This window comes from Caloenas nicobarica, chromosome 12 (genome assembly GCF_036013445.1).
Source record: "Caloenas nicobarica isolate bCalNic1 chromosome 12, bCalNic1.hap1, whole genome shotgun sequence".
Lineage (NCBI taxonomy): Eukaryota > Metazoa > Chordata > Aves > Columbiformes > Columbidae > Caloenas > Caloenas nicobarica.
In genome coordinates this window covers 4278879-4300410 of record NC_088256.1, presented here as the reverse complement: position 1 = coordinate 4300410, position 21532 = coordinate 4278879, and the positions used below count along the sequence as shown (strand labels likewise).

General features: G+C 47.9%; 2 protein-coding genes across 4 annotated transcripts; one reads left to right on the top strand and one right to left on the bottom strand.

Moving 5' to 3' along the window:
- Positions 1–160: 160 nt before the first annotated feature.
- On the bottom strand, positions 161–10648 carry ZBTB33 (zinc finger and BTB domain containing 33). Of its 3 annotated transcripts, none has more exons than XM_065643571.1 (2): positions 6667–6791; positions 161–4950 (listed from the first exon to the last, which is right to left on the bottom strand). In XM_065643571.1, the coding sequence occupies exon 2, from the start codon at positions 4946–4948 to the stop codon at positions 2912–2914; it is 2037 nt and encodes a 678-aa protein (XP_065499643.1). In that variant the 5' UTR covers positions 4949–4950; positions 6667–6791; the 3' UTR covers positions 161–2911. The 3 variants fall into 3 exon arrangements, with proteins under 3 accessions (XP_065499643.1, XP_065499641.1, XP_065499642.1); XM_065643569.1 differs by lacking the exon at positions 6667–6791 and adding an exon at positions 10519–10648 and having other exon boundaries at positions 162–4950; XM_065643570.1 differs by lacking the exon at positions 6667–6791 and adding an exon at positions 6097–6156 and having other exon boundaries at positions 162–4950.
- Positions 10649–10812: 164 nt separating this feature from the next.
- On the top strand, positions 10813–16204 carry NKAP (NFKB activating protein). The gene is made up of 9 exons (XM_065643568.1): positions 10813–11060; positions 11507–11587; positions 11971–12044; positions 12281–12400; positions 12866–12908; positions 13325–13440; positions 13590–13665; positions 14128–14277; positions 14924–16204. Exons 1-9 carry the CDS (start codon positions 10813–10815, stop codon positions 15096–15098), a joined length of 1083 nt encoding a protein of 360 aa, XP_065499640.1. The 3' UTR covers positions 15099–16204.
- Positions 16205–21532: the final 5328 nt, after the last annotated feature.

Genomic DNA, 21532 nt, shown 5'->3' with positions numbered 1-21532 from the left:
CTTCCAAATCCTAACTAGTCAGCAGCCTGGTAAGCAGAGGAGCCCTAACCATAAATTACCTGAAATGCACTGCACTGCTCACTATGAATGTTCTTGATTTCCAGCTCATTTGCAATGACTGCAACAGCTGGACAGACTGTTCCACAACAGCTCTGCCTATTCTGAGAGAAAGCATGGATCAGCTCACAATACATAGTGGAGTTTTTCAGCTAATTTTTTTCTTGGAAAGTGCGCAAAAAAAACCCCAAACCAAACCAAAACCCAAACCACCAAACTCAACAGAAACCGTAAGCCCCAGAGCTTCAGATCTGAAAAAGGAAGCTACAAAGTGTTGATAATCTAACATGTTGGACTGTAGAAGTTGTCCTTAAAAAGGAGACATGCTATACACATCTTTACAATTAAACTTTTTTTTAATTATTTTTGCCATAGAAAGCTCTAAGAACTAATATCAAGTATTGATTAATGCAAAGTAGAACACAACTTTAAAAAGTATGTTAAGGAAAGACTGTACAACTATATACATTACAGATCTGGCAAAAGTGATAAATGTTTCACATGGAACGGTTCCTGGGCAATAGCTGTAGAACCCAATGTTCAATGTATATAGTCGTCAGCTTCTGCATCTTTTTATAAGCTGCATGCCTTAGCAGTACAAAATAAATAAGCAGTCAATTGTTATCTTACTATTTATTTAATTCATATACTGGAATGCTATGGTACGAATCCCCAAAGGAACCATATAGTGAGGATACAGCCACCACCATCATATTTTGCAGCAGATCTGGTAATGTTTTTATATGCATATAAATGACTGTGAGGTCTGTTACCATACTCTGTTGACATTTTAAATTCTTATATAAATGCTTTTTCAGATTCAATCCTTTTCATCCACTACCCCAAAGCCAACTTCTTAGTATTTACATAAGGTTTTCATTAAGTTAAAATGAAAACTAAGTGTTTACAAAAACAAACAAAAAACCAAATAGAAGTGCAATAGCCAAAAATCTAAATATAACAGCTCATGGCCCCATAAAAAGTCTTAAAAGAAAGGATTTACCATGTTTCAAAACCAATAAATACTAGAAGTGAAACAAAAAAAATGCTTTACATGAGCTCTGGACTTTGGATATCAAAAATCACTTCCAAGGAAAACTGAAGACCCTGAGACACATGCAAGCACGAGTCTTCTAGCAAAAATAGTTACAAAGCCCTAATTTTCCAGTTTTCCTCCAAAAAGAGACCTTTAGTAGGCACGGTTCAATTTAAGGTTTTAAATATATCAGCAGCAAATATTGATAGCCATTATGTTTAATTATTACTGAATGTACACTTTGAGATGTAAGCTTAATTCCAGATGTGTCATGTCAATAACAAAAATAACATTGTGTTTTTCTTGTTAAAAAGGTCAGGAAGTCTCAGTATAGCATGCAGCCAGCTACGCCAGAGCTACCTGTGCTGATACAGGCAATCAGTACTTCTGTCTCGTGAGGATTATGTTTGGCTGCTGAAATGCCATCCCAGACAACATCCAGCCTGTAACATCGTTACTCAGAGAGATTTCTGGTACCCTATTTTATAGCTCAGGTGGTATTTGAACCACTTACCATTTAAATGTCTTTCTGTCTAGAGTACTCTATGTCTAAAACCTTAACCTTGAAGTTCATATGATTAAGATGCTTACTTAAAATATGAAAAAGTAAAAACCTTTAACCGTAAGTTAAGTGATGAAAGGTCACGATAACTAGTACTATGCATGATAATCTTTCTCAGTCATCTCTAGAACTTGAGCAGTTTTCATATCACCATTTACAAAAACTCAACAAGTCACTAAATCTGAAATACTAAACTATGACTCCAGTAAGCAGCTGTTTGGTTTTTTCAGACCTACTGTTTCCTGTTGAAGTTGAACATCCAATTTGTCTTCCAAGTGTCTAAACATGTACCAATTGCAAGGAGAAGAAAAGGACAATATAATAAACCTAAAACTGAAAATAGGTGACTAGACAACTGCAGAGAAATGATACTTTGGATTATGGTGGATGGAGGGTATTTTTTGATTGTTGGTTTAGTCCTCATGCCTCCATACCCTATAAGTGGGGGAGAAAAATCCAAATCCCTGTTTCAGCTGCTTCACTATTGAGCTTTGTGGGTTTGGGTTTTTTTCCCCCATTGCAAAAAGGGTAAAATATAAAGGCCCAGATGCTGAATACTCTGCTCACCATAGTGCCAAGTATAAAAGAAGTTTGTTCAAGTTAGCCCTGACTGAGTAGCTCTTGTTGGCAAGACTATTTGCACGAGGACATGATTCATAGTGCTTACAAAAGCAGAATTAAGATGCTAGTTCAAGAATACGCTACTCCAAACTACTGGATCAGTTATTTTGGACCCTTGCAGTAACGCACTGTTCGCAAAAATGTGTTGTGGGATTTTTTTTTTAAATGGTTCCGTATTCAAGGGACTACAATGAAAAAATCTGATTTTTTTTCTTGGTTAACATCTAAATACAATTCAGCATTAAAGTGCTAACATGAAAGAAAGGGTTTACATTGTAAGTATGGGTACGGGAAATACCTCAATTACTTTAGAAGAAAGATTTCTTGCTCTTTTGAAGAAATTGTACCTTTTCAAGCTACAAATCCCCATGTTTTGATCAAAATTAAGATACCAGGAAACACTGCCAGCTCCTTGGAAATGTCTTCTTGTCTATTCAAGTAAACATTCAGAGTAATCGCTTCCACAAATGACTTGCAGCTACTAATGATCCATCTAAGTGCTACCATTTGATAACTTGCTAGAACAAGTTAACTTGTTTTCGCTTTAACATTTGATTTTACAGTGATTTTAACACTTCATTTAAAACAGCTGCAATATTTCTGCACTGGATCCTTTTTCCAGTATTTAACATGATTCAGTAAGATTCTGGTATTACAAACTCAAATTCAGTACTTCCCTCTGATGGATTTTGTTTAAAAATTGCTTCATTTCCCTGTGGAACGAAAATGTCATCCCAGGAAATTTGTTTGGCTGGAGGGTCAGAAGTTGCTCCTTCCGTGCCATCCTTCCCAGTGCCAACACGATAAACAATGCCACCCTCGTTTATCCCTGGTATACTGCTGGAGCGATCGGTGATGTACGCATACTGTCTGATCTGCAAAGACCTGCAGGGATTCAGTCGATAGAGCTTGGTATCTCCAGAAGGGTCTTGGCTATGAACTGATCTTATGTGGGAGGCCGTAATTTGGTAGTTGATGAAAGATTTGCCACACGTCAAGCACTGGTACCTTCGCTCGCCGGTGTGGTGAATTTCATGCTTTGTACGGTATTCTGCAAGAGGGAAAACCTTGTCACAGTATCGACACGGATACTTCTTCTCCCAGGAATGAACGTTAAAATGTCTCCGTAAACTCGTCAGACACGCATACGATCTCTTACACACCATACAAATGTAGTAGACCCTCCCATCCACTATGAGCTCGTAGTGGTCATCGTGCTTTACTTTCATGCGTTTCCTGTCTGAAGAATCACCATCGGATGTTCTAGGCGTCTCATCAGGCTTGGCTTCGCGTTCCTCGGAATCACCCTTTACAGGAATGACTATGTCGTACGTATCCTCACCGATATTTGCATAAACCTTACAGCCTGTGGACAGCCCTTCTATTTCAGTTGCTGTATCTAATGTTATGATTTTCTGCCCTTCAGCCACATGCGTTGATGCTACACCTGAACTGAATTCCTTGTTTCCAGAAAGGACATCTGAGATTTTTATTTTTAATTCTCCAGGTTTTGCAAACGGCTCTTGTGAAAATGTAACGACCTGTTTTTTCTGTACACCTGATCCTTCAGTGCTTGCTGCCTTGGGTACAGAAGGTTGCTGAACCAAAGAGCTACTGCTGACTGAAGCAGGGCTAGAGGAGCTAATGATATCGACATCATCTTCAACAACCTCTTCATCATCAACAGCAGTTGTTTCTGCTTCAGTTAAGGATCCATTATTTGAAGGCTGCTGGTTCTCCTCAACTAAATTAATTGTAGGGGTCACATGCGTTTGATGTGAGGAGCTGGCACTGAGCGATGAGTTAAGCAGAGTCTTATTTAGCACAATGATATTAGGAGTCAAATGTTGCGGTGTTGCAGAGACAAGTGATTCGGCACTTGACTGTGTCTGGTTTGGGCTTAGCTGAGTGGCAGACGAAGTGAGGTTTTGAGCTGCTGTGGTACTTGTCAAATGGGGAGAGCCACCACTGCCACAAGATTTTTGGTCAGAAACTCCAGCTGGACTTGGGCAAGGCTGGTTCTGGGTTGCAGTATTTGTTTCTTTAGTACATTCTTTTGGAGGAACAATCTCAGAGCAAAAAATTACATCATCGTCCTCATCGTCTGAATCACTCACTGTAATTTTTGTAGTCTCATATTCTATGCCACGTAAGGAGAATGACTGTGTTATAACTGGCATCCCATCCGTTACCTCTTGACTCTCTGGCCTTATTGCAGGTACTTGGGTTTCAGCATCCTTTTGAGCTGGACTAGACGTTGAAGTTTCTGAAGCACCATCTTTGACTTTGCTTGGTATGTTTTTTCCTTCAGACAGAGGTACGCCCAGATCAGCTATGAATTTAACACCCAGCTGTTGCCCTGATTTAATCAGTTCATCAAGTAAATCGGATCGAATGCTGATTATTTTAGAACTATAAATATAGTTAAGAATTTCTGCAAAAATTTCTGCTCTTACAAAGCTCAGTTCAACCACTTGCCCAGCCACTGAGAAAAGCTGGTGAAAATATGTGCTTGAGGCCGAAAGGATGTTCCTGTGAGCTCGAAATTTCTGGTCCTCCACTATGACAGTAACATCACAAAAAAGCCCATGGTCACGTTGTTCATTCAAAGACTGAAGGAGCACACTAGAATACTGTGTGTCTGTTGCAGAAATCATTTTTTTCCCCTCCATTCCTACAAAGTAAAAGGCATCAGATTAGTAAAAATACAGATTTACAGTTTTAACTGTATGACAGCATTCCCACATTTATGGTTTATTCCTTCTTTTGAAAAAACATATCCAAGATACCACTCTTAAGCTTGTATGCTATAGCACTGCGCAAGTTTGTTTCTTATTGTTATTTGTCCCTTCGCCTTTGACACAATGTATGTGCAATTCTGACTACATCCTCTATTCTTACAAAGTGAGGAACAGAACAACTGCTTTTCTGATTCAACAGCAAGTACAGTAAATTTGAAAGCCAAGGAGACTGAAGAATCAGGTCCCTCAGGAGGCTTTAAAGATTATGAGAGATTTATTCTTAACTGTGAAAATAGTCTGCAAATTCTTATGAGAAAGCCTCATAATATCCAGGTTATTTATGGGCCAGGCAACAAAATCTGTGCATCCATATATTGCCAGTCAACCGACATTAAAGAAAACGCTAGTAATCCTTTACTTCCTTGTCCACAAAAATAAGCTTTTTTTTTTGTTACTCCTCACATATTTGCAAAGTTGCTTTGTGCTTGAAACCGAGATACTGAGGCAGCACGTCAACAAAAAACATCCGTAAAGTCAAACTAACCCATCCTTCGGCACTTCCGATTCGATGCCCCTCAACAAGACGCGAAAAACCCAACATCGAAATATACAAGCGGCGAGTTAAAGTCTGTAAATTCTTCGTTTTACTCGTAAAACTTTATTTGCACACGCCTGGAAGGGCAGGACGAGGCGAGGAGGCCGAGCCCCCCGGCGCCGCACGCCCGCTGCGCCCCGGCCCGGCCGCTGGGCTCCCGCAGCCCCCGCTGCGTTCAGCGCGCAGCCCGGCGGTTCGGGCCGCCGCGGGAGGGGTTTCGCGGCGGCCGCCGGGCCCCCCGGGTGGAGCAGTGGCGGCCGGGCGGCCCCGCCTCAGCCAGAGGGAGCGGCGGCGGTGGCGCTCGCAAGCGGCGGGCCCGGGGAGCGGCCCGGCGGCAGGAGCCGGAGCGGACGGGCCGCCCCCCAGTGCGTCCAGGCCGCGCCCGCTGCCAGCGCTGCCTGCTGGAGGCGAGCGGAGCGGAGCCGGCCCCGCCGGCGGCGGGAGGGGGGAGGCAGCCCGAGGAGGAGGGCGAGGGCCGCGTTACCTGCGCTCCGGCCGCCAGCACCCGCCGCCCTTCCCCGCCGCCGCTCGGGCCCGGGCGCCGCCCCCGCCGCGCTGCCCTCCCCTGCGAACCGCCGCGCTCCGCCCGAGCGCGCTCGTCACCCTTCGGCTCCCTGACCCGAGCGGCCTCGGGAACCTTCGGGCGCGTTCGGGGCCCGAGGGCGGGGCGGCCCTGCAGCCGCCTCAAGCGGGGCCTGCGGCCGGGCTGGGGGGCGGTGCGCCCGCGGTGGGCTCCGCGGTCCGGCCTCCTGCCCGGAGTCCCCGCGGCCCCCGGTAGCGGGCTCAGGCGGTCGGCGGCTCCCAGGAGCCCCCGGACGCCGCGCGGGGCCGCACCGCCCGGGTCGCCGCCTCCCGCCCCTCCGGGTGCAGCGGGGCCCGGCTACAGGCGCCAAGGCCCCGGCCGCTGGGCGCTGGCGGGAGGGAGCTCGGCGCCCCGCCGGTCCCACCCCGCTCCACCGGAGGCCTTGGGCAGCCTCGCCGCGGCCTTGGCAGTTGTGCCGGGCGCCCCGCTCTCCCGCTCCCCCAGGCGAAGGCCGCAGCAGCCCCCCAGCACCTGCCCCGTGTCTGCCCGCGCTGGGTCGGCCGTGGCGCCCGTGGCAGCAGGTTGCCTCCCGCCGCGGCTCATTGCCTTCCCGGGGACACAGCCCAGGCCCGCTGCTCTCTGCCGCCGAGGCAGCCGGCGCCTCCGCCCAACAGCGGGGAAACCTCCTGCAACCCGAGCCTGAACACCCACGCTCGCACTGCAGGATCATTTATTTTATGTTCTTCGCAGCGCAGCGGCACGTGTTAGACTCCGCTAGGAGCTGTACAGATGTGAGTGCTTTGACAAAACGCGGCTCTCGGCACATTCGACATGTGGTCATCAAAGTGACGTATCCACAATGCGGTCTCTTGGAAACTGTCACTGTGCATGAATGCTCAAAGAGCACCAGGATCACAAAAGATATTTTTCGTCTTCAGTTACTGTTCTTTTTTTTCCGCTATGGATTTTGTGGATGTGAACCGTGTGGGCTCTTGATTTTTCTTAAGATTCAAAAACTTTGCCAAGAACAAATATCCCTCTCTCAAGTTCGACCAAAATCATTAACAGGCCACAGTCACCGGCACAAATGCCTGCAATCCCTCACCACAAAGATCAGCAACGACATGGTCTTGCCTAGCTTTATGAGCCCTTCTAGAGTGAAAATCACCTGCTGTGCTCCCGGTATTTGTACAGCTGGTAGCAGAAGTGCCTTTTTGAAGCAAGCCTTCAGATCTGAAATGTTCCAAAGCTGGTTTCTGTTTATAGGTTTTTCCAGAGAGTTGCAAGAAGAAGAAAAACTAACAGAGAAGAACAATAATGGGAAAAGGTAGGCTTTTCTTCCTCATATAACCCTTCAATTAAATTTTATCCTTTGATCTACGTTCTTAGTCATTTTTACACAGGCTATATTAAATGAAAATAATACTATAATTGTTTTAATTGTTAATATATGATCCAGTGTTCTTTTTTCTCCTCCAAAAATGTCTGATGGTCTACATTAAAGCATTTCTTAACCTCTCATCCTGTGGCTTTAAGGAGTTTTCTTCTCCTCATTGCCTGTCGCATTTTTAAATAACTAATAGGAAAATTTCTAGATAAAGATGAGCACTGATTTGGAAGGAGCCCTGCTCATCAGGTCTCAAAAATCAGGTTTGAACTGCTTGCCCTTAGGCACAGAAATGCTGGCTAATTTAAAAGGTGCTGGTCTAGCTGTGAGTGTTGCACCATCTCTTTGGCTTTTACTTTTTGCAGAAGCTTCTCTCTATGGTAACTTCTTACATCAGATAAAAAATCTGAACCCCACTGTCTCCTTGCCATGGTCAGGGCAGAGCTAATGCTCTGACCACCTTAAAAAAATTTAGTGAAGCTGCCACTGAGCCCTCCTGTACCCGAATGCAGAACTTCAATGGAAATAGTTTTTGGTCTAGCGTGCACCTCTTAGTTTTGATTGGTTTTTTTTTTTCCTCCTCTTATTTTTAGATAAGCCTAGAAAGTGTGTGATTTGACTCACATAAAAACTTATACAGTGACAAATTAAAAGAAATATTTTATCTAAGATACTTATGAGAAACATCTAGAACATGGAACTAAAGGGCATATTCCTGGGACTAAAAAAAATAGGTAAGAGACACAATAGCAACTTTTATTTTGATGTATATAAACGATTCAAAAAAAACTCTGGGAAGGGAGGCTCTGAAAATATGAAGTACAAATTTAAAGAAGTGATGTGTAGGTTTTTGTGAGAAGACCAAAAAATACACAATTCAGTAACAAGTTTTCAGTTAAGCAATTTGAAGAGCTCTCTCCTTTCTTAAAAATACAGTTTGTGAGAACAGAAAATTCTTTTAAAGGTTTGACAAATCTAAGAGAAAAACAAGTGTTCTGTGTCATGAAAAAAATGTATTCTACATTAATATAAATTAAATTTGACAGACAGGACAGTGAATTTCCCCTTAGGGCCTTCAGTAAAATCAAAATTCAACAGTTATCCTAGTTAAGACTACTTTTAGGGACAGAAATACTCTTCCACTGTGGAATTTCAAATAAAACACCACTGCTTCTGAAGGACTCTAAAATACTAATTTCCACCATTCATGCTTCAAGGAACTTTCAGAGAGTATTTTTCCTGTTAATCCCGTTATATAAAGCCTCATATAACCGAATTCGAAGTCCAGTGATACTTTTTACTGACATCAGTAGTTGTCGTAGATGCTGCTCTGCACTGTATGTTTGTGCATTGTATAACCTATATACAAAAATACTCCAAATGACCGCACAATATTAATTAACAGAGGTGCAGAGCGCTCCTCAGAGGTGGATGTTTCGGTCACCATTTTGCCAAGACAGGCTTGGGTGCAGACGCGAGCGGCCTCATCACGAGCTGCCACAGCGCACCCGAGGGCTGGGGACAGCTGTGCTGGGCGCTGCGAGGCTCAAAGGGCACAGGCTGTCCCCTCCTGCCAGCCCAGCTCAGCACACAGTAAACCCAGGCACCAGTGCACAGCACGCTTGCACCCGGCCACATTTTGGGGTCTTCCACCCTTTTCTGGGGCTATCCCTGAGCCCTGGCTGTGGGGGATTCCTGGGGAGAAGCTAGGGAGGGCCGCATGCCCTCTTGAAGGCCTCGGGAACATTTACTTGCCACGTGGATGGTTCCCTACGTTACATGTCCGGCCCAGCAGCTTCCATCTCTCTCACGGGCTGGCGACATGACCTGCTGTAACCCGTGTGGGGAGTACACAGTGGCCTGGGCTTCTTTCTGGAGACACCTGACTTCACATACCAGAGGGGTAAGCGAACTCGGGAGCCTGTGAGGAGAACGGGGGCACCGGCTGCTGAGGTGCAGGATCACCCAAGGTTTCAGGTTCCTCCTGAGACTGGACGCTCAGAGAGACAAAGTCACCGAGCCCTAACTCATGCGGTACGGATTCCGCTGGCAAAAACACAGCCACTGCAGACTCCCAGCTGTCTCATTCAAATGACCCTACCGCCAGCCGAAACAACAGCCCTTTTAAAGAGAGCCTTATCTGCTTGCATTAGGCAGGCAGTAGCTCTGATCTTCAAACTATTCACAAAGCCCCGCGGCAGGGAGATCCCAGGCTGTCCTGGACACACACAGGATACAGTCACACCACACACTTGCAAACCTCTGGTAACATCTTTTCCATCCATGTGGTTACATGCATGCAAAATAACGCACCATTTAAATAGGCTTCCTTCTTCTTACAGATTTTTTTATGATGATTATGTTAAATTTGGGAACTGAAATAGTGTTTCGTTTGTGAAAAAGAGAATGACATACTCGGAGATCTTTTCTAGACAGCATAAACAGCATGGGCTCCCCGGGGGGGAGCAGCCGTCCCAAAAGTTCGCAGGACCCCGCGATGTGACGCCGCACGGCCCAGGGCAGGGCAGAAACTCGTGGTTTTTTCTCAGAAAGCGGCGCTGCGAGGTGTGCGGACCCGGCACCCTCACAGGAGGAGGACAGTGCCCGTCTCATCGGTACGCGATTTGGGTAATTGTCTCCCCAAATCGCTGCCGTTTCGGGTGCTCCTTACGTGCCGCCGCCGCGACCGGGCCGGTCTGGGAGGTGCCGTGTTTTTTAATTGCCAAAAATCGGCCCCGAAGGTGCCGGGCGGCGCAGGGCCCCGGTGCCCGGGGAAGGGCCCGTGAGTGCCGGGGCCTCCCCGCGGCGGAGGGGCCGGGCCCGGCCGGTCCGTGAGCTGTCCGCCGGGCAGTGCTGCTCCCGGCCCGCCGTGGACAGCTCCCGCCCGCGGCCCCGCGCCCGCCTCCCCGCCGGTGCCTGCGGGGCGGGGACGGGCCTGCGCCGCCGCCGCTGCCCGCCGGGCCGCGGCCCCCCCGCCACCGCCCGCGCTGCCTTACCTGGAGCCGCCGCTGCCCGCACGTCCATGCCGCCGGGCGGCCGCTCGCGGGGACCCGGCCCGGCCGCCGCAGGGGCTGGCTCGCCGCCGGCAGCACAAAGGGAGGAGCCCCCGGGAACGCAGCCGCCGCGGTGCCGTGTTGCCGCCCGGGCGCGTGGGGCGGTGCGCCCCGCGGGCGGGGCCGTCCCGTCCCGCTTCCGCCCCGCCGCTGCCGCCCGCCCCCGCCCGGCCGGGAGGACGCCGGAAGCCGCGCGTCGCCCGGAAGCGGCGCACCCGCAGCGGCCGCCCCGCCGCCATGGCGCCGGCGTCGCGCTCCCGCAGCCCGCCGGCTGCCAGCCCCGAGCGCCGCGCCCGCAGGTCCCGCTCCCGCTCCCGAGAGCGCAACGGCCTGAAGCGCCCGAGCCACCGGCGGAGCCGCAGCTGGTCCCGCTCCCGCGAGCGCACCCCCGGCGGGCCGCGCTCCGCCGCGCACCACGGGCACCACCACGGCAAGGCCTGGCCCGACTACTACGAGAAGGAGAAGGAGGAGATCCTGCGGCAGAGGCGAGCGCCGGCCCCGGGCTGCCCCTGTCCGAGCTTCCCGTAGCGCCCGCCGTGCCGGTTGCTGCTCTCCGCCGGGGAGGGGCGGGCTGGGTGCCGGGGCTGCGCTTCCCGGGAGGAGGTGGCTGCGCCCGTTTCTGTGCGGCCCGCTCCCGGGCGGGTGTCGCTCTGCTGCGGGGCTGCCCGGCGTTTGAAGCGCCTTCGGCTTTTCCTTGCGGTGGGCATGGCGTTTTGCCTTCGCGCCGGTGGCGGGGGGAACGGGCCGGGCTCGGCTGGCAGGGCGCTGACCCCGTTACCGCCGATCCTCCGCGGTGCTGAGGTTTGCTGCTGGTCCGCCAGGCCGCCGGGAGTTTCTCTTTACTGTGGCTGCTTTAGGCCGTCCTGAAATGGTAACAGATACCAGACAGAAAATGTTGGTGTGGCTTCAGTGAGCGCGTTTTCTCTTGCAGGAGACTCAATGAGAGAGAGAGAATTGGAGAACTGGGGGCACCTGAAGTCTGGGGGCTGTCACCAAAGGTTCCTGACCCCGAGTAAGGCACATTCTTTCTTCTTCTGGTTTTTGTGATACTGAAAACATGTCAATTTAATTTGCAAAAATATCATATCCCTACAATAGTCCCTTTGCCACAGTTGATGTTGTGTCAGTTTGTTTCTGAATCAAAATAACGAGATTGTTACTTCCCCCCCCCCCAAATAATTCCAACATATCAATTATGCAAGATATGATTTACTGTAGATCAGGTGACCCTTGTGTTGTGGTTCTGAAAGCAGTTCCCATGCTGCAAATTAGCTGTTTAATAGTTTACTCTATTGCAAGTATTGACTCAAAATCCGCAAGCATGGATTTGGTCATATGTGTACCTTTGAACACTACAAAATAGATTTTAAATAGCAAACTTTGATTTTTATTCAGTTCTGATGAGCATACACCAGTAGAAGATGAAGAGGCAAAATCTAAGAGTAGTTCTTCAGACTCCAGCTCAGAAGGTATTTTGTTTTGTTTGCACAGCTTGTTTGGAAAACGGGAAGCTCCTGAAGTCTAGAACCTGCTGTTGCTTGCAAGAGGTTCACTGACTTGGGCAGGTAGAAGTGAGTGTGGTGTGAGTGTGTGTGAGTGTGGCTGCAGTGCAAAGGAGAGCGTTGCTTGGGGAAGATCGGGAAGTTCATTTGGAGCTAGATGATCTTGGTCTGTTCTCTAATGTTATCTTTTAAAAACTTTCTAGAGGAAAAAAAGAAAAAGAGGAAGAAAAGGAAGAAGAAGAAGCGGAAAGCATCCAAAAGAAAACGCAGAAAACATTCTGAGGACAGTGACAGTGAGTCGGAGTCTGAGCAGAACTCCAGTGGTAAGAAAAGGTGGTTTCGGCTAATGTGCATGTGCAAGAGCTCTCCTTCCCCTCTTCTGAATGCAAAGTGACACTTCTGGCTTTTGTTGCATGCTTGCAGTGTTCTGAAATTACAGAGTGGCAGCATCAATCCAGTATTCTTTTCTTTCACCAGCTTGCTGGGTTTGCAGTGTCTTTTCCTTGAGTGCTTAAAGTCTGGCCTTAGGAAATAGGATTTCTGAATTTAGCATCCATTGGGTGCCTCATGCCAGAGATATGTTCGATCTGTTCTCACACAGAACAATACCGCAGGAAGCTTTCTGCTAATACTTTCTCAGTGCTATTTGGTACCTAAACAAATCATGTCTGAGAAGCTGTGTACTGAGGCATTCTGGTGGAGGCAGTTAGTTATTCACAGTGCAGTAAACTACTTGAGTTTAGCTAATAATCTCTTTTTGATAGCATATATGCTTTCTTTTTTTTCAGATGAAGATAAAAAGAAAAGCAAGAAGAAGAAAAAGAACAGAAAGTAAGTTTCCAGGTTGTTGTGTGTAATTCTACCTGCTTTTGACTAGAGGGCAGCACCACCTTCTTAGCAGGTAGTGAGGAAGGCTGAGCACTCTTGTAATTAGGGCTATAAAAACTGTAAAGTAATCTTAATTTGTTGGATTTAATTTAAATCTGCAGAACCTCACATTATAGAGGACTTCCTGCAAATTTAGGGAGCCACTTTCTAACAGTATATGAAAGGCATAACAGTGTTTATATTATCTTTGGTTTGCTGTGAGATGTTTTCTGTGAAGCAAGAACAATCTATATGCAGCCAGCCAGTCTTCCCACATGTGGAAGTTGCCTTGAGAAACTCATGACTTGAGTATGATTCCAAGAACTTGCTTTCATGTTAAAGTTTGGTAAATAGCATGTCTGTCTTTGACTTTATCACAGGAAGAGGTATAAGAAAAAGAAAAATAAGAAGAGCAGGAAGGAATCCAGTGATTCAAGTAGCGAAGATTCTGACGACGAAACATTTCAAGGTGAAGATCTCTGGATTGAGAGATCAAGTAGGTTCCCCAGTCTTTAAACCTGGATTGAAACTTCTTGGCACCCTTTTCATGAATTCATTTTTAGGTGTTGCCAATGTATGTAATTGTTCAGACAACAAAGAACAATAGGGACAATATTAATCTTCCTCATTATTTGATTGTTGCAGAAAATACAGAAGCCGATAGCTTGATTGGACCAGAAGCTCCCAAAACTCATGCATCTCAGGATGACAGGCCTTTGAAGTGAGTAGCCAACTCTAACAGTACTTTGATCAAATCAAGTGAATCAAGTCACTTTTCAAGAGGGCTGTTTCATCAGAGATAAATGCCGTGCCAGAAACTCGCAGACAGAAGTGGTAGTGGTGCCTTTCCCCTGGCCTGAATTCAGGTAGAAAAGTCTGGTTTATGCTTTGTAGCCATGGATCCTAGAAAATCAATTGTAAGATGCCTTTATTCTCTGCAGTATTGTGACTTTATAGTGTCTTTGTTACTGTTTAATCAGAATGGATTCAACTGGTAGTTTAAGATAATGTTGCTAGTGTTAGCCATAAGGAAAAAACAGGCCGATATGTGGGCAAGAATACAAAAGTGCTTAAAAATGCAACTGTAGCAAGTAGTGACCAAGGGAAGATGGATGTTTTGCTCAGGCTCTCTCTATTTGAGACTGGTTGAAATCACTGCTTTTTCTTTTTTTTTTTTTTTAAGCTATGGACATGCCCTCCTGCCTGGTGAGGGTGCAGCAATGGCAGAGTACGTAAAAGCAGGAAAACGTATACCCCGGAGAGGTGAAATTGGCTTGACCAGCGAAGAGATCGCATCGTTTGAGAGCTCTGGTTATGTCATGAGTGGCAGCAGGTACGGTTTTGATGATGCTAATGGTTTGGTGAAATTTTCAGGAATTGCTTCCTCTGTTGGCCAGTTGGAAGACTGCTTCCAGGCTCTGGTTGAAAGCATGGAAGAGAAGGTGCTCTGTGTCCTTGCAATAGTCTACACTAAACTCCCTGTTGCTGTAGATAGATGGTGAGATTTTTAAGGACACTTTCTCCTCAAGAGCAAAAATTCTTGCCAGGTGACATACTTCTAATTACCTTGTATTTCAAGTGAGAAGATGCGTGTGTCAGGTGGCTCAAAGCTGGTGTGCTTGGACAGCAGTGATGTGCTAGCTGCTCAGTAGGAGGCAAATCAAAGCGTGAGAGGTTGGCTGCACTTTCTTTATGAGTCCAAAAGAAATTTCACTTAAATTTTGGTGAGCCAGCAGCTGACATCCTGGGGACAGGTGGGACTTCTGGCTGACAGCCTGAGAGCAGACACCCCTAGAAGTCAGTTTTTTGCTCTGCCGTGCTCCTTCCTGGGAAGGTTTGAGCGCAGTTTGGCTTCTCTAGTGTAGGTGTCTTTATTTACAAGCCCCTGAAATCAATCAGGTCAGTTGATGGATTGAAGCCATGACGGGGCGTTAACATCCCTCTGCCCATGCTGATGTACGCAATGTTCTTCTCCACAGACATCGCCGAATGGAAGCTGTGCGTCTGCGTAAAGAGAACCAGATTTACAGCGCAGATGAAAAGAGAGCTCTGGCATCCTTCAACCAAGAGGAGAGGAGGAAAAGAGAGAATAAGATCCTTGCAAGCTTTCGAGAGATGGTCTACAGAAAGACTAAGGGCAAAGAGGAAAAATAATTCTTTATTTGAACTGTACAGCACAGATGCTACCAAGCAGCAGCTAACCTGTTCCACTCATGATTTGAAAAAAGCTGCAAGCGCTGTAGTGCCTTTCACACAACAGGGCCAAGCCTCGGGACTGGATTACTTGTGTCAAGGAAACAGAGTTGCTTTTGTCAGATTTTCTTGGATGTTGTGTTCACCATCTACAAGGAATCCCTGTAAGGTGAAAGGCTACAAGGCAGGAACAGGCAGGGGAGATTAGAGGTGGCAATGCTCTGTGTTCACTTTGAATCGGACAAACAGGAGGATTCTGTGGGAGGGCTTTGATGAGTGCGATTTTTCCATTTATTTTCATTAATGAGAGTCAACTGCCATCAGAAGCAAGCTGCTAGTAACAGCAGCAAAAATGAAGGAATTCCTAAGTTCTGTTTAAGATCTAAGACTGTCCACTTAGGTATTTTTTCATAAGTCTTTTAGATTTATTTTTTTCTCGAAACAGTTCAGTTTGGTTTGCGATTCAAACTAGACTTGTAAATAGAAATGAGTTTGTAATTTACTACAGATGGGCTTCAGTTACTTTAAAGCAAGCGCATCACAACTGGGGTATAAAGTAATAGTAATACACGGGTCTGACTTTCAGTCCACCAAAGCCCGTGGGGAAGAACTCGGTTGCTTGCTTCTTTTTCTCCTATGTTATACATAGGCATTGAGCAGTGAGGTGCAGTGATGGGAACCCCTGGATGTACACAGGTGGTAACAAGGATTTATCTTTCAATTTATTTGAAATTTTTTTGTCTGTGGCAGTGTTCTAGATTAAAACCTTATTTTAACTTCTGCGGTATTTTAATTTGGTGTGTTTCAGCAGTTGTTATTAATACATAGCTTTCTTTGAACTCTGTACTCAGAGGCCTACTTGGGGTAGTGCTCCTGTGGTGGTGATCTTTGATTCAGCTGCATATTACCAAACATAACCCCCTAGCTTTCTTTTTCTCAAGTGCTTTTAAAAACAAAGTGTTTTCTAGAGGGTTTTTTGGTTCCCCTAAATCTCTGTGTTGTAGTTTCAGCAGCGGAGGTGTCTTGTATGTTTGTATATAAAGAAAATAAAAGTCCTATAATGTTTGCCCTGGAGTTCTGCAGACCTGGTGTTCACAAACAGCAAGTCCAGCTTAGCTGCTTCTTCCCATTTACACTCTGGAACCTGGTTCTGTCCTGCCGTACCCACCCATACCTGCAAGGAACCATCGTGTAAAGCCAGCTACCAGGTCAGGCCGTAGTTGATTGTTGCACAGTTGTAATGTTTTTTGTGTGTATCCACAAAGTAGAAACGCTGATAAGGAAGAGCCATTCTTTCTTCACTGTGTTTATATATTCTCCACAAAATATCAACAGAGCATTTGTGATGGTGAATCAGAGAGCTTCATTAGGAAGTAAGTCTTTCCATGAGGATTATTTTATTTTCGATGATGTCCTTAAGCCACTTTTCTCTAAACCGACACTGTCCTGGCCTGGAGGATGGAATAAAGAGAAGGTAAATTGTAAGAATAATATTGAATCCAAGTTGGGCCAGCTGAGAGCTGGCTGTTATTCACAGGGCAAGCCTATCTGCTGAAAAAAGAAACACCACCTAGACCTGTGTAAATCCAGGACTATCCATGTCTGTGGTGGAGTGAAACTCATGATAAAGAGGGTTGTTTGGTTTTGCGTAGCAAGATTTCAACAGCTTACTCCCCCTCTCTGCTCTATTGCAGACTTATTTTCACCAAGGTCTCTGTCTTTGGCATGGGAAAGCTTGCTAGAACCTCCTGAGTTGTGTCAGTGATGGAAGAGCAATAACATTTACCTGTGAATCAGCCTGCTGGACTCCAGAGTGAAGAATACCTCCACGGGCAAAGTCTGCAAGAGAGGAGAGACAGGGCATAGTTTGCATACAGAACCTCAAAAAGCTGACATTTTAATTAGGTGAGATCTATCATCTGCTTAAAGAATAACCTGTGTAGTTGTGCAACAGTTCTGATACGGATTAGAATAGTTTTGGTTTAAAGCCTCTGTGAGTATTTTCTTGTGAAGGCAAAGACTCGGGTGTTAGAATTTTAAGCTTGTGATAGGATATAAGATTTCTGACCGGTGGCTATGAGCTGTTGTGCTGGTTTTGGCTGGAACAGAGTTAACTTTCTTTGCCATAGCTAGTCTGGGGCTGTATTTTGGATTTGTGCTGGAAGCAGTGTTGATAACTCAGGGATGTTTTTGTTACTGCTGAGCAGGGCTTGCACAGTGTCAAGGGCTTTTCTGCTCCTCACATCCACTAGCGACTGGGCTGGGGGGCACAAGGGGTTGGGAAGGGGACACAGCCAGGACAGCTGAGCCCAACTGACAAAGGGATATCCCAGACCATATGACGTCATGCTCGGCAATAAAACTAACGGGGAGGTTGGCGCGAGGAGTTGCACTGCTTGGGGACCAACTGAGCATTGGTCGGTTAGTGGTGCGAAATTGTTTTCATTTGCATCATTATTTTTTCTTAGGTTTTTTTTTTCTCTCTCCTGGTTAATTTTTTTTCTTACAATCTGTTATTATTAGCATTTCTTTTTTAAAATTATTAAGCTGTTTTTATGTCAACCCATGAGTTTTCTCACTTTTACACTTCCACTTCTCTCCCCATCCCGCCAGATGGGGTTGCAGTGAGTGAGCAGCTGTGCGGTGCTTAGTTGCTGGCTGGGGTTAAACCACAACATCTGTGGACTGCTACTTGGGGATGTGTAGCCAGTAAGAAGGAAAGTTAAGGTTTGGTGTGACTAAGCATGGGTTCTGGAAGTAAAACATCTACTCAGTGCAATTTCTTTCTTTTTTTCTTTTGAGCTGCAACATATTATTGTAGAGGTGACAAACTTCAAGCAGATCTAGAAAGGGGTGCTGAGGCAGTGTGAAGAGCAGCAGGCCAGTCTCCCTCTACTGACCCTTTGTTCCGGAACTCACCTTCGCTCAGCCCTGCTTACGGCTGCCCAGAGCGGCTGATGTTGCTCAGAAGGGGAAGATGGTATGAGCAGGAAAGTAGATGTGGAATCCTGCCAGATCCTCTGTCAAGTTGCTGTCAGTCTCGGCAACTTGGGAACTAAACCAGCCTCTGGCTCTGTGCTCTTCTCCCGTCGGTGACTGAGTGCTGGTTTCTGTTACACCACATTTAAACCTCCCACTGTTGCTCTGACAACACCCAGACCTTGTCAGTGTTGCTCCTGAGAGCTGCCAGTTCCTGGCCAGTCTCTCCGCTGCCCTGGTGTGTCCCTGCCTCAGGAAATCCACCCTGTGCTCTGGTGCGTGCCATTTCTAAGTACTTACAGCAGGTTTGATTTTGGAGATCTCTATAATGAAGTAGACACTTGCTGTTGCTCGTGGGATGGGTTTTCTGCGTGTTGGGATGCTGAAGCAAGCTCTGTAATGGTACCTCTTGCTGTACTTTAGTTCTTCTTCCTGGAGAAATTCTGACCAGTGGAGCCAGCTTTCGTGAATCTCCCATGTCTGCTGAACAAACATGTGGCACTAAGATTCCCTCTGTCTAGCAGAGGTGACTTAGGGGAGATCCTAAAAAGGAACTGAGGTGCTCTCCTTTAATTTTTCACGCTCCTCAACAGTGAGAAGCCGTGACTTTCCTGAGTCACTCACAGAATTGTCACTCACAGAAATGTATTCTTCAATCTGCTGCCATCCTCTGTGCACTGTGAAGCTGTCACATGTAGTCCACTGGATATTTTTTATTATGTACTCAGCTTCTAAAATAGATAAAATGCTGAAAAATCATTATGGGAAGACACTGCCACATGCAAATAGAACAGGCGCACTACCTTTCTCTCTTTTCTTCTGTTCTGGAAGATATTTCTCTGTACTGCCTCTCCCATTTTCCGTGAGAATGTGAGCTTTTTCCTCACTGGCATTGTTTTTCTCTCCCTTATCCATCGTCTTTACCTTTAGAAAGAGAAACACACAAATGCACTCTGAGAGAGTTGGTCTGCAGAGCTGCAGGACCCATCTGAGAAACTCTAGGCTGCCCTGGAAGGGGTTCCGGGACAGCATGAAGTGCAGCGGGCCAGTCCCCCTCAACTGACCCCTCATTTGTAACTCACCTTTACTCAGCTCTACTTACAGTTGCCCTGAGCGATCACTGTTGCTTCCCAGCTGCCTTTCCCTGGTGGTCCCAGACAGCGGTGGCCGGTGGCCTGGCAGTGTTGCTGTGTCTGTCCTTTTCTCTGGGGGGAAAAGCCCCGCAGAGCAGCTCCCAGGCAGTGGTACCCAGCAATCCGGGCAGTGTTTGCTCCGTGTCGCCATGGCAACGTGAGTGCCAGCGAATCAGAGCGCTGGACTCCCGGCATCCCCATCGGCATTCAAGGTTGGGCCCTACGGATGGGGACTGCAGGGCCCCTTCGGACTGGGAACCCTGGGGAAATTCCTCCCTGGCAGCTGTAGTTTCCTGGAAAAAGAAGACACTATGAGCAGGAAAGCAGATACGGGATCTGGCCAGATTCTCTTTTTGTCATGTTTCTGCCAGTCTCGATCATTTGGGAACTGAACCTGCCTCCAGCTCTGTGCTCTGCGAAACACAGACTCACTTCAGTCTGTTGCACAGAGCTGCTGTAGGCTCTCAACACCAGCATTTGCGATAGGCCAGAGATGTCATGCCAGCGGGGTCCTGGTGTGGTCCTGGGGTTGACCCCAGAATCACACTGGGGGAGTCTCATCATGACACCGGGTTCATGCCGGCGGGGTGCCGTGGGGGTCCCAGGTTTGACACCAGCATGACCGCGGCGGTCTTTGCATGACCCCCAGGGATATGCTGGCAGGGGCCCAGGGGGCTGCCCTGATTGCTCCTCTCCAGGCTGGTGAGGCCGTGGCTGCTGCCCTGGGACCTGCTCACTGCCACACTCTGACTCCTGCCTCGACACCAGCTTGCTGCCATGCAGTGCTTGCTGCCTGCAATGCTTCTCACTGCCACGCCATGATGCCTGCCTTGTTGGCTGCCTCGTTGTTTCAGGACATTTATCTGAAATGTTCTTTTCCATCCCATTTACCAGCCTATTCTCTATAGCGATGCTGCTCTCAGATTTTTCAGCAGGGGACTTGTGGATTTCTGCCAGAGCCTTCTTGGTGACTTCTCTGGTTCTTTGGCTGATCCAGATGGTCCCCTACTCGGGGCTGTAGGCCACCCTCTGCTCTGGCTTTGTCCTTTCCCTGGAGTCTGTGCTGAGCGGTGATGCCTGGGGCTGCCAGCCACTCTGCCACAGCTCGTCCCCCAGGCAGGAGTCTGGCCCCAGGGTCTGCCAGCTGCCCCTGCTGGAGACACGCTGGGGGCTGTGACAGGTCCTGCTCGAGGGAGCGCTGGGACACTTCCCATGGAGGGTCCTGCTCCCAGCAGGTCTGCAGGTTTGATCCAGCTCAAAAACCTGGCCCAGAGGTACCTGCCTTTGAGAAACACTTCACTGCCAGCTTGCTGAACCGCGGCACCTGTCTTACTGCATGAACCTTCACCCTCCTGGCTTTCTTGTGCCCCGGTGCTTGGGCACCACCTCCTGGTTCTGATGCCATCAGGTGTTGGCTGCTGTGACGGTGCTGGTGTGGCTGGCTTGCGGGCTGATACAGGTGAGACCCTCCGCACCCACACCGAGTGCCGGGATGGGGTCCCTCGCTTCCGCCAAGGGTCTCCCAAGTCAGGAAGAGCCGGCTGCTCGTTCCCTTGCTGGAGAGCTGAGCCATGATCCACCTCCGCACAAGGCTCTGATGCACAAGGCTTCCAGCATCGTGAGAGCAGGTTCAGGCCTGAGACACCGGGGAGAAGGGCCACAGTGCTGGTCTTCAGAAGAAATCGATCTGGTCAGAGCTTCATATCAGATGTGAGTTCCTTCACCCTGGGTTTCTGGGGTCTAAAAATGGACAGAGGCTTGGGTATAAACCCGGTTAGCCAAGAGCTACAGCAGCTGCTGATCCCTGTGTAGCCCATTGCAAAACACCCATGGCTGCAGCATCTTCTTCCCTGGCACCTCCGGGCACTGCACAGAGCCAGAGCTAATTGCAATCACTGGGGCAGCACCAGGCAGCAGCAGCATCTCTCTGCCTAGCCTCCAGCTGCCGAGTTGCCGTGCGGGGAATTTCAGCCGGGGAAGGTCAGAGTCGAATCGCGATCAGCCAGGGGCTCAGGACAGAGCACGGCACCGCCACGTCCCTGGAGCAGAGCCTTTCTTTACCCAGCTTGGACTGGTGTATTCCTCCTGCTCGCAGCACGGGCCTTCTCCGGGATAAGGTGATGCCAGCACTTTCAGGGAAAGTCGAACTTCATGATGAAAAGGGCATGAAAGAGCCTCACTTCACGGAAAGCAAAAGGAGTGAAATCGTCATGGAACAAAGCAATGAATTTGTCACAGCTGTCCAACCTGCGCTCCTCACGCGTGAGGCGACTGCCCATGTGT